At 42.3% G+C, this 13538-nt stretch overlaps 8 protein-coding genes across 8 annotated transcripts; 6 read left to right on the top strand and 2 right to left on the bottom strand.

The window, feature by feature from the left end:
* Window positions 1-79: 79 nt before the first annotated feature.
* Window positions 80-796, top strand: CAB5 (putative dephospho-CoA kinase; the record flags this gene model as incomplete). The annotated part of the gene is made up of 1 exon (XM_003682502.1): window positions 80-796. The coding sequence occupies one exon, from the start codon at window positions 80-82 to the stop codon at window positions 794-796; it is 717 nt and encodes a 238-aa protein (XP_003682550.1).
* Window positions 797-855: 59 nt separating this feature from the next.
* Window positions 856-2232, bottom strand: REF2 (RNA-processing protein REF2; the record flags this gene model as incomplete). The annotated part of the gene is made up of 1 exon (XM_003682501.1): window positions 856-2232. One exon carries the CDS (start codon window positions 2230-2232, stop codon window positions 856-858), a length of 1377 nt encoding a protein of 458 aa, XP_003682549.1.
* A 236-nt stretch (window positions 2233-2468) lies between these two features.
* MSS116 (ATP-dependent RNA helicase) lies at window positions 2469-4436 on the top strand (the record flags this gene model as incomplete). Its single annotated transcript, XM_003682500.1, has 1 exon — window positions 2469-4436. The coding sequence occupies one exon, from the start codon at window positions 2469-2471 to the stop codon at window positions 4434-4436; it is 1968 nt and encodes a 655-aa protein (XP_003682548.1).
* A 203-nt stretch (window positions 4437-4639) lies between these two features.
* VPS34 (phosphatidylinositol 3-kinase VPS34) lies at window positions 4640-7237 on the top strand (the record flags this gene model as incomplete). The annotated part of the gene is made up of 1 exon (XM_003682499.1): window positions 4640-7237. The coding sequence occupies one exon, from the start codon at window positions 4640-4642 to the stop codon at window positions 7235-7237; it is 2598 nt and encodes an 865-aa protein (XP_003682547.1).
* A 263-nt stretch (window positions 7238-7500) lies between these two features.
* CSC1 (Csc1p) lies at window positions 7501-9846 on the top strand (the record flags this gene model as incomplete). The annotated part of the gene is made up of 1 exon (XM_003682498.1): window positions 7501-9846. One exon carries the CDS (start codon window positions 7501-7503, stop codon window positions 9844-9846), a length of 2346 nt encoding a protein of 781 aa, XP_003682546.1.
* A 41-nt stretch (window positions 9847-9887) lies between these two features.
* On the bottom strand, window positions 9888-10808 carry ARV1 (sterol homeostasis protein ARV1; the record flags this gene model as incomplete). Its single annotated transcript, XM_003682497.1, has 1 exon — window positions 9888-10808. The coding sequence occupies one exon, from the start codon at window positions 10806-10808 to the stop codon at window positions 9888-9890; it is 921 nt and encodes a 306-aa protein (XP_003682545.1).
* Window positions 10809-10990: 182 nt separating this feature from the next.
* NUP42 (FG-nucleoporin NUP42) lies at window positions 10991-12577 on the top strand (the record flags this gene model as incomplete). The annotated part of the gene is made up of 1 exon (XM_003682496.1): window positions 10991-12577. One exon carries the CDS (start codon window positions 10991-10993, stop codon window positions 12575-12577), a length of 1587 nt encoding a protein of 528 aa, XP_003682544.1.
* Window positions 12578-12698: 121 nt separating this feature from the next.
* GPN3 (putative signal sequence-binding GTPase GPN3) lies at window positions 12699-13514 on the top strand (the record flags this gene model as incomplete). Its single annotated transcript, XM_003682495.1, has 1 exon — window positions 12699-13514. One exon carries the CDS (start codon window positions 12699-12701, stop codon window positions 13512-13514), a length of 816 nt encoding a protein of 271 aa, XP_003682543.1.
* Window positions 13515-13538: the final 24 nt, after the last annotated feature.

The raw sequence follows: 13538 nt of genomic DNA, 5'->3' as shown, positions 1-13538 counted from the left end.
GTATCGAAGAATTGAATATACAGTTCCACAAAGCGAACAATCAACTAATGAACATTCTGCCCAAAATTGATCGCTGACGATGCTGATCATTGGTCTCACTGGTGGGATTGCGTGTGGTAAAAGCACGGTGTCAAAGAGGCTTCAGGAAAGGCACAAAATACCGATCATTGATGCAGATCAAATCGCAAGAGATATTGTGGAACCAGGCCAGGATGCATACAAGAGGATTGTGGATTACTTCGGGGACAAAGTCACTAATCTAAAGCTACCAGATGGTCATTTGAATAGAGGAGCGCTGGGAAAGTGGGTATTCGAGCACCCTGATGATTTGAAGAAACTTAATTCTATAACCCACCCTGCAGTAAGATATGCAATCTTTAAAAATATCCTCTGGTACTATGTTTGGGGTTATCGAATGTGTGTGTTAGATGTGCCCTTGCTATATGAAGCACGATTGGACAAATTCTGTGGGATGACGGTGACTGTTATTTCTGATCAGCATCAACAGGTGGAGAGAATCCTCATTAGAAATCCGGGAATGACGGAAGCAGATGCTTTAAATAGGATCAAGGCTCAAATGACATCGGAAGAACGTATTGAACGCGCAGATTACGTACTAGAGAATACTCAGGATTTGCCTCATCTTCTCGAGCAAGTTGATTCGTTTGTCAGAAAGGTCAAACCGACATTGATCAAAACGGTGATAGAATATTTCCCACCATTTGGCGCTATCAGTGCCGCAGCCATCATATTATCGAAGTCTTTCTTAGATTCTCACAAGAGGAAAATGCAGTGAGTTTTCATATATAATAGTTACATAATGTCATTTATTGTAGCGATGCATGTAGCGCCTTGCTAAGGTGCTCTTGATGGATAGTCTATCGGCACAACTTCAGGAATTGGTCTGTAGGGCAGGCCACCTCTATCCTTTCTCAATAACAAGCTGTTCTTACCAAAAGCTCGTACAATGAGGGGTCCTTTGTTCTTCTTAGAACTATCTATTGGTTCTTCAATGACGACCGGTTCTCTTGGTGGTTTCTTGCTGAGTTCGGAGCTAAAATTTATGAAATTGAGCCTGTATTTTAGAGGTACCAGAGTCTCACATGGGATTGCACCACCCTTGATTTCAGTGATATCGGTCTCCTCTGGCGAGAGATCGAACTCCGTATCGAGCTCGCAGGCTTTGCCCTGGTAGCCTTCAACAAGCACGGTTTCTCGTGGTTCTCCCTCCTTGAAAGGTTTTAAAATCTTTTTCAACTTTTCAGGTGAGACAGAGAGTCCCTCATCGGGAAGACCATCACCATAGACTTTCACTAGCAGTGAATCATCTACAAATTTTATGCTGTTTGAATTTTTCTTCGTGCTACCGTTGGTCTTCAAAATGGAACTCAAATTAATGTTATCATTATTCTTCAATTTCTTAGTCTCTTCTAACTCTGTAGGAGTGGACAATCTCCTCTTACCATTTTCATTTATTACCACATCACCCTTTTTTAAGTATTTAGAAAAAGAGATCTTCTTTTTTGGTTCGTCATCAGCTGTGCTCTTCTCCTCAGACTCTTTCAGCGGTGGAGTCCCAACTCTGTCAGTCGGTATCTTCCTCGAAATAGTTTTACTCGTTACTGTTGCAGTTTCAGTAAGTGATTGCGAATTCATTAGTCCTTCTGGCAGAGCTCTCCTCAACGATTCATCATCAAAACCCATCTTCTTCAAAAGTGTCATATACGACCTTAAATTAGCCGTAACAGTCGAATCTAGCACACATAAATTCACCACCGCTTCCAGTAACACCTGGGATCTGCTCAACTGTTCTTCGTATTTATTACCTAGTATCAGATTATCAATATAACTTTTACGGTCCGTCGGTTGCAGGTACGGTAGTTCTTCCACGATATAATCCAGAGTTTCTGACCCTTTACTACCACCCTTCTCGGTCCGTATGGTAGTCAGCTGAGACAAATAGTCTGTATACATCGCTTTCAAACCATTGTACAACTGCGTATCAGCAGCAGTAATAGACTCATCACTCGCCTTTTCCACATGTTCGTTATCCTTACAAAACTGCAGCGATGCAGCTTTCAAAGACTCAATATACTTGTCCACCAAAGCAACTTGGCTCTTTGATAACTGCTGTACTTGCTGAAACTCCTTGATATCACTTCGGATCTTCTCTATTGCACTCGATTGCAGCGCATGCGAGATGTCCACCCTCTGAGGTATAGGGTGCGACATCCTGACTATTTCTCGCACCTCAATTTACCTAAAAGCTAGCTTCTAATAGGTCTTTTTGACTGTTCTTTCCAGGTTTTTGACTTGTTAAAGGCCTTTCTAGTTACACGTAGTCAATGATGGCTTAATTTTTCAGTCGAAAATTTTTCATATATAGTGCCATACATTTAAGAGATGAGCTTGAAGACATAAGCTTTGAGGTGATTAAAGGCTTTATCGAGTGGTATCTGAGTTATTTGATGTCACTGAGTTCGGTACTTAATGTGGCTAGACTGCCATTGTCGCGGTTTTCTGTCTCTCGAAACACTCTTTCGTTGGTGAGTGCCGTGAGGCACTATCAGAACGACAGATCGAGAGGATCTAGCCGCGGTAGAGGTGGCTATAAGAGTTTTGATCGATATAGTAATGGTGGGAGGAATAGGCGCTTGTTTAAGGAAGAAGATTCGGATGATTTGAAGATAGATGATAAACATTTTTCGAAATTGATACACTACCCTAAGGAAGAAAACGCTGAAGAAATTACTCTGGACCAATTGCAAGAAGAGGGACTTTTGGACAAGACTTTGCATAAGTCTATTTCAAGGATGAATTTCACTGGATTAACCTCTGTGCAACAAAAAACGATTAAGCCGATTGTACAGAGCGAAGAACAAGATGTTATAGCGAGGGCCAAGACTGGTACAGGTAAGACGTTTGCATTTTTGATTCCAATCTTTCAACATTTGATCAATACGCGCAGGGATTCGCAGTATATGGTGAAATGTGTCATTGTCGCTCCCACGAGAGATTTGGCATTGCAAATTGAGACTGAAGTGCACAAGATTCATGAGCACAATTATGCTTTGAAAAAATTTGGTTGTGTTTCTCTTGTTGGTGGTACTAACTTCGGTTCGGCGATGAGAAAAATGTCCTCAGTGAGGCCTAATATCGTGATTGCTACTCCGGGCAGACTGATGGCTGTTTTGGATCAGTACGCGGACAGATACTTCAAGTTTGTGGACTTCAAAATCTTGGATGAAGCGGACAGATTGTTGGAGATCGGGTTCAAAGAGGACTTGGAGTCAATCTCCGACACTCTGAATGAGATTAATGATAAATCCCCGGATCATATAAGGACTTTGCTGTTCTCGGCTACTTTGGACGATAAAGTGCAAAAGTTGGCCAGTAAGATTATGAACAAGGACGAATGTGTGTTCTTGGACACTGTAGATAAGAACGAGCCAGAAGCACACGAGAAGATCGAGCAATCCATGGTTATTTCGGAGAGGATGGCGCACAGCATCTACGCTGCAGTGGACCATATCAAGCAAAAGATGGTATCCGAACCAAACTACAAGGCGATCCTTTTCACACCAACTGTTAAATTTACCAGATTTTTGTCTGCCATTTTGAGAAGAGAGTTACGCTCAAAGCTTCCAGTATTGGAATTTCATGGACAGATTGACCAAAGAAGGAGAACAAATTTAGTCAACCAGTTCAAGAGAGACAAATCCGGTTTGTTAGTTTGTACCGATGTCGGTGCTCGTGGTATGGATTTCCCAAATGTGACAGAAGTCCTGCAAATTGGTGTGCCTTCCGAGCTTGCAAACTATATCCATAGAATTGGTAGAACTGCTCGTGGCGGGCAAGAAGGTTCATCAAAGATTTTCCTGTGCGAGGAGGAAATGCCCTTCGTGGACACGTTGTTGCGTAGAAAGAAAGTTGAGATCAAGATCAAAGAAGAGTATGTTCCTACTGAGGAGACTGTTGCGGCATTCTCTGAGGAGGTTCGCGATGACGAACTGCTAACTGAAGCTATAACCAGTCTAATCTCTTTCTACAGATCTGCTTTGAAAGAATACGGATTTCACGAAAGAAGGTTGCTACCCGAAGTTGCCTCTACATTTGGTTTGCTGCTGAATGACGAGCAACGCAAGATTCCAATCCACAGTAGGAATGTGTTGGAGAGACTAGGTTTTAGCCGTTCTCCTTTAGCATCAGAGATGTTTGAGCTACAAGGAGATGCCATTGCACAACCAAGGAACAGTTATAACGACCAAAGACGTAATCAATTCAATAGAAGAGGTTCAAGTTCATACCAGAGAGGTGGCAAATCATTTTCGTCTGACTTTAATGACAGAGGAAGACAAAACAATAACAATTATGGCAAGAAATTTTATGAAAGAAAACAAGGTCGAAATCCTCAATTTGCTGATGCGACGGAGTGATTTTCAATGTATATATAGATAAGCTGGCGGGGCACTCTAGCCTGCGACTTGTAAATACTTTATTTCTTTAGAATGTACATATAATATTATCAAGGCGTTTTTTTCAACCACGTAAATCCTTACAAAAAGAGCATCCAATTGCGAAGATAGACTATTGTAAGGTTTCTCATCCTTTAATTCGCCTGTCGCTGAATGCTGGAATAATGCCGTCCAGTAGTGTCACATTTTGTGACTCCCAGGATCTTGGGATTCCGCTGCGAATTAAGATAAAGTCCCTTGATGGTCGAAAACCGCTCCTGAAACCATCTCAAAGGATCTTGAAACCATCATTATCGCAAATATCATCAAATGTTTTAGCCGTGAGTGATATGATAGTCTCCGTTCAGGTTTTTGACAGGGAAAGTGATCGAATTTTAACCATTCCCACATACACGTTGTATGTACCTTTCAAAAATGGCAGGAAATGGAACCAATGGCTCACTCTGCCAATTTTTCTCAATCAGCTTAATCTTTCGAGCAGACTTCGCATTATTCTATGGGAATTTAATGGCACGAACAAGATACCCTTTTTCCAACTGGAGACGTCTGTATTCAACGATGATAATTCACTGAAGAGAGGCCAAGAGGCTTTGAAATTCCAATACGATGTATCGAATAGTGGCTCCGAAGTGAGAGATGATCGAGTGTTAGATTGCCTCAACAAATACTATCAAGGTGAAATTAGGAAGATTGAATGGTTAGATGCGATTACAATTCCAGATATGCAAAAAGCTGTTGACGGGAGAAGCTGGCCAATCGGCACATTTGTTCTGAACATCGAATTTCCAGTCTTTGAGCTACCAGTGGTTTTAACAGAGAAGACTTATCTTTCCGTTCAGCAAAACATCCCCACAGTACACAATTTTGAGCAGAGTAATGAAACAACCGACCATATGAAGGCAGAACCACGAATGATAATTCCGCTTGGAAACAAAACCAACTCAACTTTGAAATTCTATGATCCAGATCAATTCAATAGTAATCCCATTGAGGAAAAGTACAGAAGGCTAGAGAGAGCTTCGAAAAGATCTAATTTGGATAAACAAGTTAAACCTGATATCAAGAAAAGAGATTATCTGAAAAAGATAATAAACTATCCACCTGGTACTCAGCTAACCGCTCACGAGAAAGGATCCATATGGAAGTACAGGTATTATCTCATGACTAATAAGAAGGCATTGACTAAATTACTCCAAAGTACCAATTTGAATGAAGAAACCGAGAGAACAGAAGTGTTGGAGCTGATGGATTCCTGGGCAGAAATTGACATCGATGATGCAATCGAGCTTCTAGGTTCCGATTACAAGAATATATCAGTTAGAGCTTATGCAGTGAATCGACTGAAGAAGGCATCTGAGAAGGAGTTGGAGCTATATCTATTACAATTAGTGCAAGCAGTTTGTTTCGAGAGTCTCTCCACCTTTTCGGACAAATCGAATAGTGAGTTTACTATTGTAGATGTTACACCTTCTCAGGCCTTACCACCTTCACTATCGGCGACACAGAGCAAAAAAATGGCAAGCACTGTCAATGCCACTGATGCTGAAGACCCAGCAATAGTGATATCACCACTAGCAGAGTTTCTAATCAGGCGTGCTATTATCAACCCTCGTTTGGGCAATTTCTTCTATTGGTATCTCAAGTCTGAGTCGGAGGATAATCCATACCTAAACCAAATCATCGATTCTTTCTGGAGTAGATTGAGTAAAGATCGTAGAATGGTGCTGCACAACCAAATCGTGCTGGTAGATTTGTTAAGAGACTTTTGCGAGCAGATTAAGAGGCTGAAGGACACCACAGCGAAGAAAATGGAGCTTTTAGCTCACCTTCTGACCACAAGGCTGAGGACTCTTCTGCGATCCCAACCAATATGCTTGCCTTTAGATCCTGACGTGGTCGTCGTAGATGTTGTCCCCGAGATGTCTAAGGTTTTCAAAAGTTCTTTATCACCACTCAAGATTACGTTCAAGACTAGCAGCGGTGATTTGTATCCCTTAATGTACAAGGTTGGTGACGATCTGCGGCAGGATCAATTGGTAGTTCAAATTATCAGCTTGATGAATGAAATGTTGATGAATGAGAACGTAGACGCGAAACTGCTACCATACCACATTATTGCAACAGGACCTCACGAGGGTGCCATTCAATTCATCCCTAACGACACAATGGCGAATATACTTAGTGTTCATCACGGAATTCTTCCGTTCCTGAAGTCCCACTACCCAGATGACAAGCAAGATCTCGGAGTGCAGAGCTGGGTTATGGACAACTTCGTCAAATCATGCGCTGGCTACTGTGTGATTACTTACCTATTAGGTGTAGGTGACAGACATTTGGACAACTTATTGATAACCCCTGATGGCCACTTCTTTCATGCGGATTTCGGATATATCTTGGGGCAGGATCCCAAGCCATTCCCACCGCTAATGAAACTACCACCACAAATTATAGAAGCATTTGGCGGTGCCCAGTCGCCTAATTACAACAAGTTTAGAAGCTACTGCTTCGTCGTTTACTCAATTTTGAGGCGCAACGCTGGGCTAATACTCAACTTGTTTGATCTGATGAAGACTTCCAATATCCCAGACATACGTATCGATCCTGAAGGCGCAGTCTTGAAGGTGAAAGAAAGATTCAACCTCGACCTTTCAGAAGAAGAAGCGACAGTATACTTTCAGAATCTGATTAACGATAGTGTCAACGCGCTATTGCCCATTGTCATCGATCATCTGCATAACCTGGCTCAATATTGGCGTGCCTAAGCATATGCGCAAGGACTGCTTGACTGCGTTTATTTATATGAATCGAATTGCAACAAACCACTAACTATCAAGCTTAGTCTATAATTTTTCATAATTCATAATCGCACCAAAAATTATAGTTGAGCCATTAGCTTTTTATTTCATCGCGCCTTCTCGCGTAACATGAATAAAGGTCTAATTTACAAATTTCAAGAGGCTTACAAGACTCAGCTATTGGACTGTTGCAGCTGTTTCAGGGCTTCTTTGTAGCAAATATTTCAACGATGCTTACATGGCTAATGAATGCTATTGTTGGTAGCTCCCTTGAGGCAGAAGATCCAGAGGTGTTTGAGGACCATGATTTCCGCAAGCCCACAGCGCAAGTGGTCAGCGCTCAATTATACACAGCATCACTGTTAGGGTTGTTTGCCTTCTTATCGTTCTCAGTGCTACTGAAGAAGCTCCCTAGGCTTTATGCTAGCCGGAAGTACAAAGAGGATGGTAATTTAAGGCTCCCATCATGGGGTGAAAATACGCTGTTCGGTTGGTTGGCAGTAGTATACCGGATTCGTGATCAACAAGTTTTAGAATACGCTGGCTTGGATGCGTTTGTTTTCCTAGGATTTTTCAAGATGGGCATAAAGCTGCTCGCAGTATGCAGTTTCTTCTCCATTTGCATCATTTCACCGATTAGATACCATTTCACTGGAAGATATGATGATGGAGGCGATGAAAAGAGTTTCAAGATCGTGTCAGAACTTGTGAAGAGAGTTGTTGGATCAGATGGAGATGGCAAGTCTCCTGAGACAGCTAGAGGTTATCTTTGGATGTACGTGTTATTCACCTACTTCTTCACTCTACTGGCGATCCACCTGCTTGTCTCACAAACGAGATTGGTAGTGAATACAAGACAAGCTTATCTGGGTAAACAAAACACCATAACTGATAGAACAATAAGACTCATGGGTATGCCAATTGAGCTCCGCGAAACTGAAGCTCTGAAAAGGAAGATAGAAGAGTTAAACATTGGTAAAGTGTCATCGATCACAATTTGCCGAGAGTGGGGTCCTTTGAATAGGTTATTTAAGTACCGCGAAAAGGTTCTCCGTGAACTAGAATTGAAATATGCTGATTGTCCTCCAGATGAGCGCGAACGAGAGTATTACTCTGAGAATTATAGGCTGAGACGAGAGGGAAGTCCTCAACCGGATTCCCAAGCAGAGCCTGATCTGATTCAGCATACGGATGAACATGAGAATAGAGGGCTATATTCACAGATCCAACTCCGGGAAAGACCCAAAGTCAGGACAGGTGCTTTCGGAATTTTTGGTCCAAAAGTTGACGCTATCGAGCACTTGGAACAGCAACTGAAGTTCATCGACCAGGAGATTGTGGAGGCCCGAAAGAAACATTATTCGGCCACCCCAACTGCCTTCGTCACCATGGATTCTGTTGCAAATGCTCAAATGGCTGCTCAAGCTGTGCTGGATCACAGAGCCCATTATTTTATCACGAAATTGGCTCCTGCACCTCATGATGTCAAATGGGACAACGTCTGCTTGTCAAGAAAGGAAAGATTAACTAAGGTGTATTCGATCACAGCTTTTATTGGGATCTCAAGTTTGTTCTTGATCATTCCCGTTTCATATTTGGCTACACTGTTGAATCTCAAGACAATTTCCAGATTTTGGCCTAGTCTTGGGAAGCTACTGAAGCAGAATAAATGGGCTCAAAACATTGTGACGGGTTTACTTCCTACCTATCTGTTCACACTTTTGAATGTTGGTATACCCTATTTCTATGAATATCTGACCAAATGTCAAGGTCTTGTCTCTTACAGTGACGAAGAGACCTCTTTGGTATCCAAGAACTTCTTTTACATATTTGTCAACTTGTTTTTGGTCTTTACTCTGGCCGGTACGGCATCCAATTATTGGGGCTATCTAAGTGATACAACGAAGATCGCATACCAGTTGGCTACTTCGGTGAAAGAATTCTCGTTGTTTTATGTGGACTTGATCATTTTGCAAGGTATCGGTATGTTTCCGTTTAAACTACTATTAGTTGGTAGCATGATAGGATTCCCTTTTGTGAAGAGAAAATCAAAGACCCCAAGGCAAAGGAAAGACCTCTACAACCCACCGATTTTCAACTTCGGTTTACAGCTACCTCAGCCGATTTTGATTCTCATCATCACACTGGTATACAGTGTGTTGAGTACTAAGATACTGGTGTCAGGTTTGGCATATTTCCTTATAGGATTTTATGTCTACAAGTATCAGCTGGTGTTCGCCACTGACCACCTTCCTCATTCCACCGGCAAGGTCTGGCCATTGATCTTTCGGAGAGTTATCGTTGGTTTGCTACTGTTCCAGCTGACAATGGCAGGAACACTGGCTGGTTTTGAAGGAGGCTGGGTCCTTTCATCATGGTTGTTCCCGCTGCCGATAATCACCTGTAGTTTCTTGTGGGATTTTCAAAAGAATTACATGCCATTAGCCAACTACATCGCCTTAAGCTCAATTAGAGAGAATGAAAGGCATAACTCTATGATCTCTTCCTCTCCGGAAGCTGGTACATATGAATACCCACATTTAGTGAGCACCTTGGAGGGGCCCATTCTGGATTGAGTATAGATATTCAGTTTAATTAATATTGAATTTTATTTGTCTTATAACAAGAAGTAGTTATCTTTTATCATAAACTTCTGCAAGGTAAGTTGAAACTCGGAGAGACAAAATGCTTTTATCTGATGGTAATCTCCTTTAGCGATAATTAGAACCATTATTGGCTTCACAAGTGTCCATCGGATCACTGAAACAAATAAAAATAGCTTCAATAGGGATGAATAGGACAATCTCGTTACAATTCTTAATGATTCGATGATGTAAAGGTTTGCAACCCATTTAATAACGTTCATAGAGAACACTGTATCATAGGGCCATATAAGCATCAGAATGGGGAATATCTTAGCTCCATATGAGAGTAATATGGCATATGATAAGATGTCCTTGGCATACTTCACATTCTTGCCCCAATGGAACCAATTGATTATGCAATAACTCGTTATGTTGTGGAACAGCGAGATATCGATTATGCAATATACCGCGAAATAGAGATACTGTTGTAGTGCATTCAACGATAGAAGTTTCGCCATGATTAAATCTTCTGTATTTGCCCCAGCATTGGTGCCATTTCGCTCACAGTACAAACTGTACTTGCGTTCTTCGGTAGCCCAAGTCAAGTAAACTTCGAACGCAATCAAGAGAACCCATATTCGATTCAACTTGTCGAATCTTAGTCGCCAGCTATTCAGATTGAAAATCAATGAGCGAGCTTTATTTGCAATTGAACCTTCAACAGACCGCCTTTCAGTATATTTCGATAGTGTGTTCTCGAGGGAATTGTAGACCAAATGTCTATAAGCTCCTGGTTTTAACAGTAGCAGATCAATGAATAGTATAACGTTATCTATCTCCACATACTTATCCACAACGTTCTGGCAGTTTGGGCAATCGGTTAACTGTATGTGCTTATTCGAATAAACGGTGTACAGAGACTTCACTGGCCCAAGACACTCTATGCAGATCATTGAGGCATCAGAGGACTGAAGGGCTGTTATTCCAGGCAAATTTTGATTGCTTCAATTTTTCAACTATAGTTTGTGTGATTTACCAGTTGAGCTCATCGTTGAAAATGGACATCGAAACTACAAGGTGAAGTGAGATCAGGACCTATTGAGAGCATCTGCTGGGACTATCGGTAGTATCCATAATGGCCTATTATAATAACACCAGCAATATACCCTGTAAATACTTTCAACAGGGGAAATGTAACCGAGGAAACAGCTGCAAGTATGCACACGTCTATGCCAACAACAACAGTGCGAAACAAGACTCAGGAACAGCAATGTCTGAAGCAGATTTGTACAAGAGCTTTATCAATGCCAATTCTTTTTCGAAGATTGAGAAGACTGTGATTAACGATTTGAAGGACTCCGAGTTATTTCAAAAGAGCCCTCTAAGTAGTGCCTACAGTTATGGACCGCCTTGTGCAGTAAACTTGGTCCAGGATAGAGACCTTTCCGCAGAAGAGGCGAGATTCCAGTTTTATCAGGCTCGCCAGAACGGCACATCAAACCAATATGAAGTCGAGATGTCAGCTAGAGGGAAGGATATGGAGAAATGTTTCTCACATATAAGGTCTCATCCCGATTGGGCTGCCAGATTTATGCAAAAGAGCACTAGGGAACTTAAAGAGACTGGTCAGTTGACGATGAAATCTGGTTTTATCAACTTTCCATTGGATCTAAGTGGGCAGTCTGGAAGTACGATGAACACGTCGTCCACTTTTGGCCAAAATCCATTTACTCAAACCTCAAGTACATTTGGTAGTACATCGGGAGCCTTTGGTCAAGGAACGTCTCAAAATAACAGCCAGCCATTCAGTTCTGGTGGAACAAGTGGCGCTTTTGGCGGTCCAAGCAGTACAGGTCAAGGTTTAGGAGGCGTATTTGGGAAACCCAACTTTGGAGGTAGCTCATCGGCATTTGGCGCACAGCCCGCTGCAAATACTTTCAATGCCTTTGGGAGCTCAATGACCACGCAAGCCACTGCGCCATCTGGATCTGTCTTTGGACAACCCCAGTTTGGCTCTGGACAAGCCACTGGATCTGCATTCGGGGCTCCCAAGTTTGGGAACACTTCAGTTGCTGGAAATACATTTGGCGGCCAGAGTGGGTCGGCATTTGGTACTCCATCGTTTGGCTCTAGTCAAAAATTTACTGCAGCATCCACAGCCAATTCACCATTTAGCTCATTACAGAATAATGCAGCTGCAAACAACTCACTGGGTGAATCAGCTCAGTCCAGCTCTCCCTTCGGATCATTACAAAATAAGAGTTCTGGTACCTCCAATACCTCTCCATTCGCATCGCTGCAGAAAGACAACACACCTGGTATTACAGCCTCTCCGTTTGCATCTCTACAAAATGGCAAGAACACGATGAACTCTGGCAATGCTTTTGGTCAGCCAGCCAACGCTAACGCAATACCTTTTGGTAACATGAACACGACCAACACCTTCGGTTCCCAAGCTAACGGGACATCATCTTTCAGCAACTCTTCTGCATTCAACAATGGGGCTAGGTCACCGTTCGCACAGAATACTACTGCAAGTACTACGTCGATGCCCATGACAACCAATGGCACAGTACCGAAGTTTGCACAGGGTCTTCCGTCGAAAGAAGATTCACTGAAAACCGAAGATCTGGACAAGCAGACCTTGGAGCAGTTCCAAGCTTCCGCATTCACACTGGGGAAGGTGCCAGATGTGCCACCTCCATTAGCTCTAGTATCGTGAGCGTCATTGCAGACGATTTTTCAATAAGCGATGCCCTCGATGCTCAAAAGTTAGCCAACTTCAAGATGAGTTAGACGAGTGGTGAAGATTATCAAATCAGTGGCATTTGAAGAGTTGTGTGATGTCTCGTGTGGGAGTTTTGGTTCTGGGGCCTGCCGGTGCAGGAAAGAGCACTTTCTGCAATGAAATTATCTCGCATATGCAGACGATTGGTCGTCGGGCCCATATCGTTAATTTGGATCCTGCTGCGGAACCGAGCAAATATGAGTTCACTGTCGATATCCGAGACCTTATATCCTTAGACGATGTTATGGATGAACTAGAACTGGGGCCCAATGGGGCTTTGATCTATTGTTTTGAGTATCTTTTGAATAATTTGGACTGGTTGGACGAGGAAATTGGTGATTACAACGATGAATACCTGATTTTCGACTGCCCTGGTCAGATAGAACTCTATACACACATTCCTGTGCTTCCAAACATTGTCCGCCACTTACAAAATCAATTGAATTTCAACCTTTGTGCCACATATCTCATGGAAGCTCCTTTTATTGTGGATAGTTCTAAATTCTTTAGTGGATCGCTATGTGCGATGTCTGCTATGATTCTTTTGGAGCTTCCTCACATTAACGTGCTGAGTAAGATAGATATGATAAAGGATGATTATAGTAGGAAGAGATTGAAGAGGTTCTTAAATCCTGATCCATTACTACTGGTAGACCAGAACAACGAAGAGATGAATCCAAGATTTCACCGTCTGAACCAATGCATTGCGAACTTGGTCGACGATTTCGGCATGGTACAGTTTTTGCCTCTGGAGGCAAAGAACCCCGACAGCATATCGACCATTTTGTCATACATCGATGATGTGACCCAATGGGCAGAAGCACAGGAACAAAAGGAGCCCAACGATCAGATAGACATTGAAGAGTTGTAGATATATAGATATATAGATATGCAC

The sequence above is a fragment of the Torulaspora delbrueckii genome, chromosome 6, assembly GCF_000243375.1.
Source record: "Torulaspora delbrueckii CBS 1146 chromosome 6, complete genome".
NCBI lineage: Eukaryota > Fungi > Ascomycota > Saccharomycetes > Saccharomycetales > Saccharomycetaceae > Torulaspora > Torulaspora delbrueckii.
Note: the sequence above shows the minus strand (reverse complement) of the source record. Positions and strands in the feature narration are given on the sequence as shown.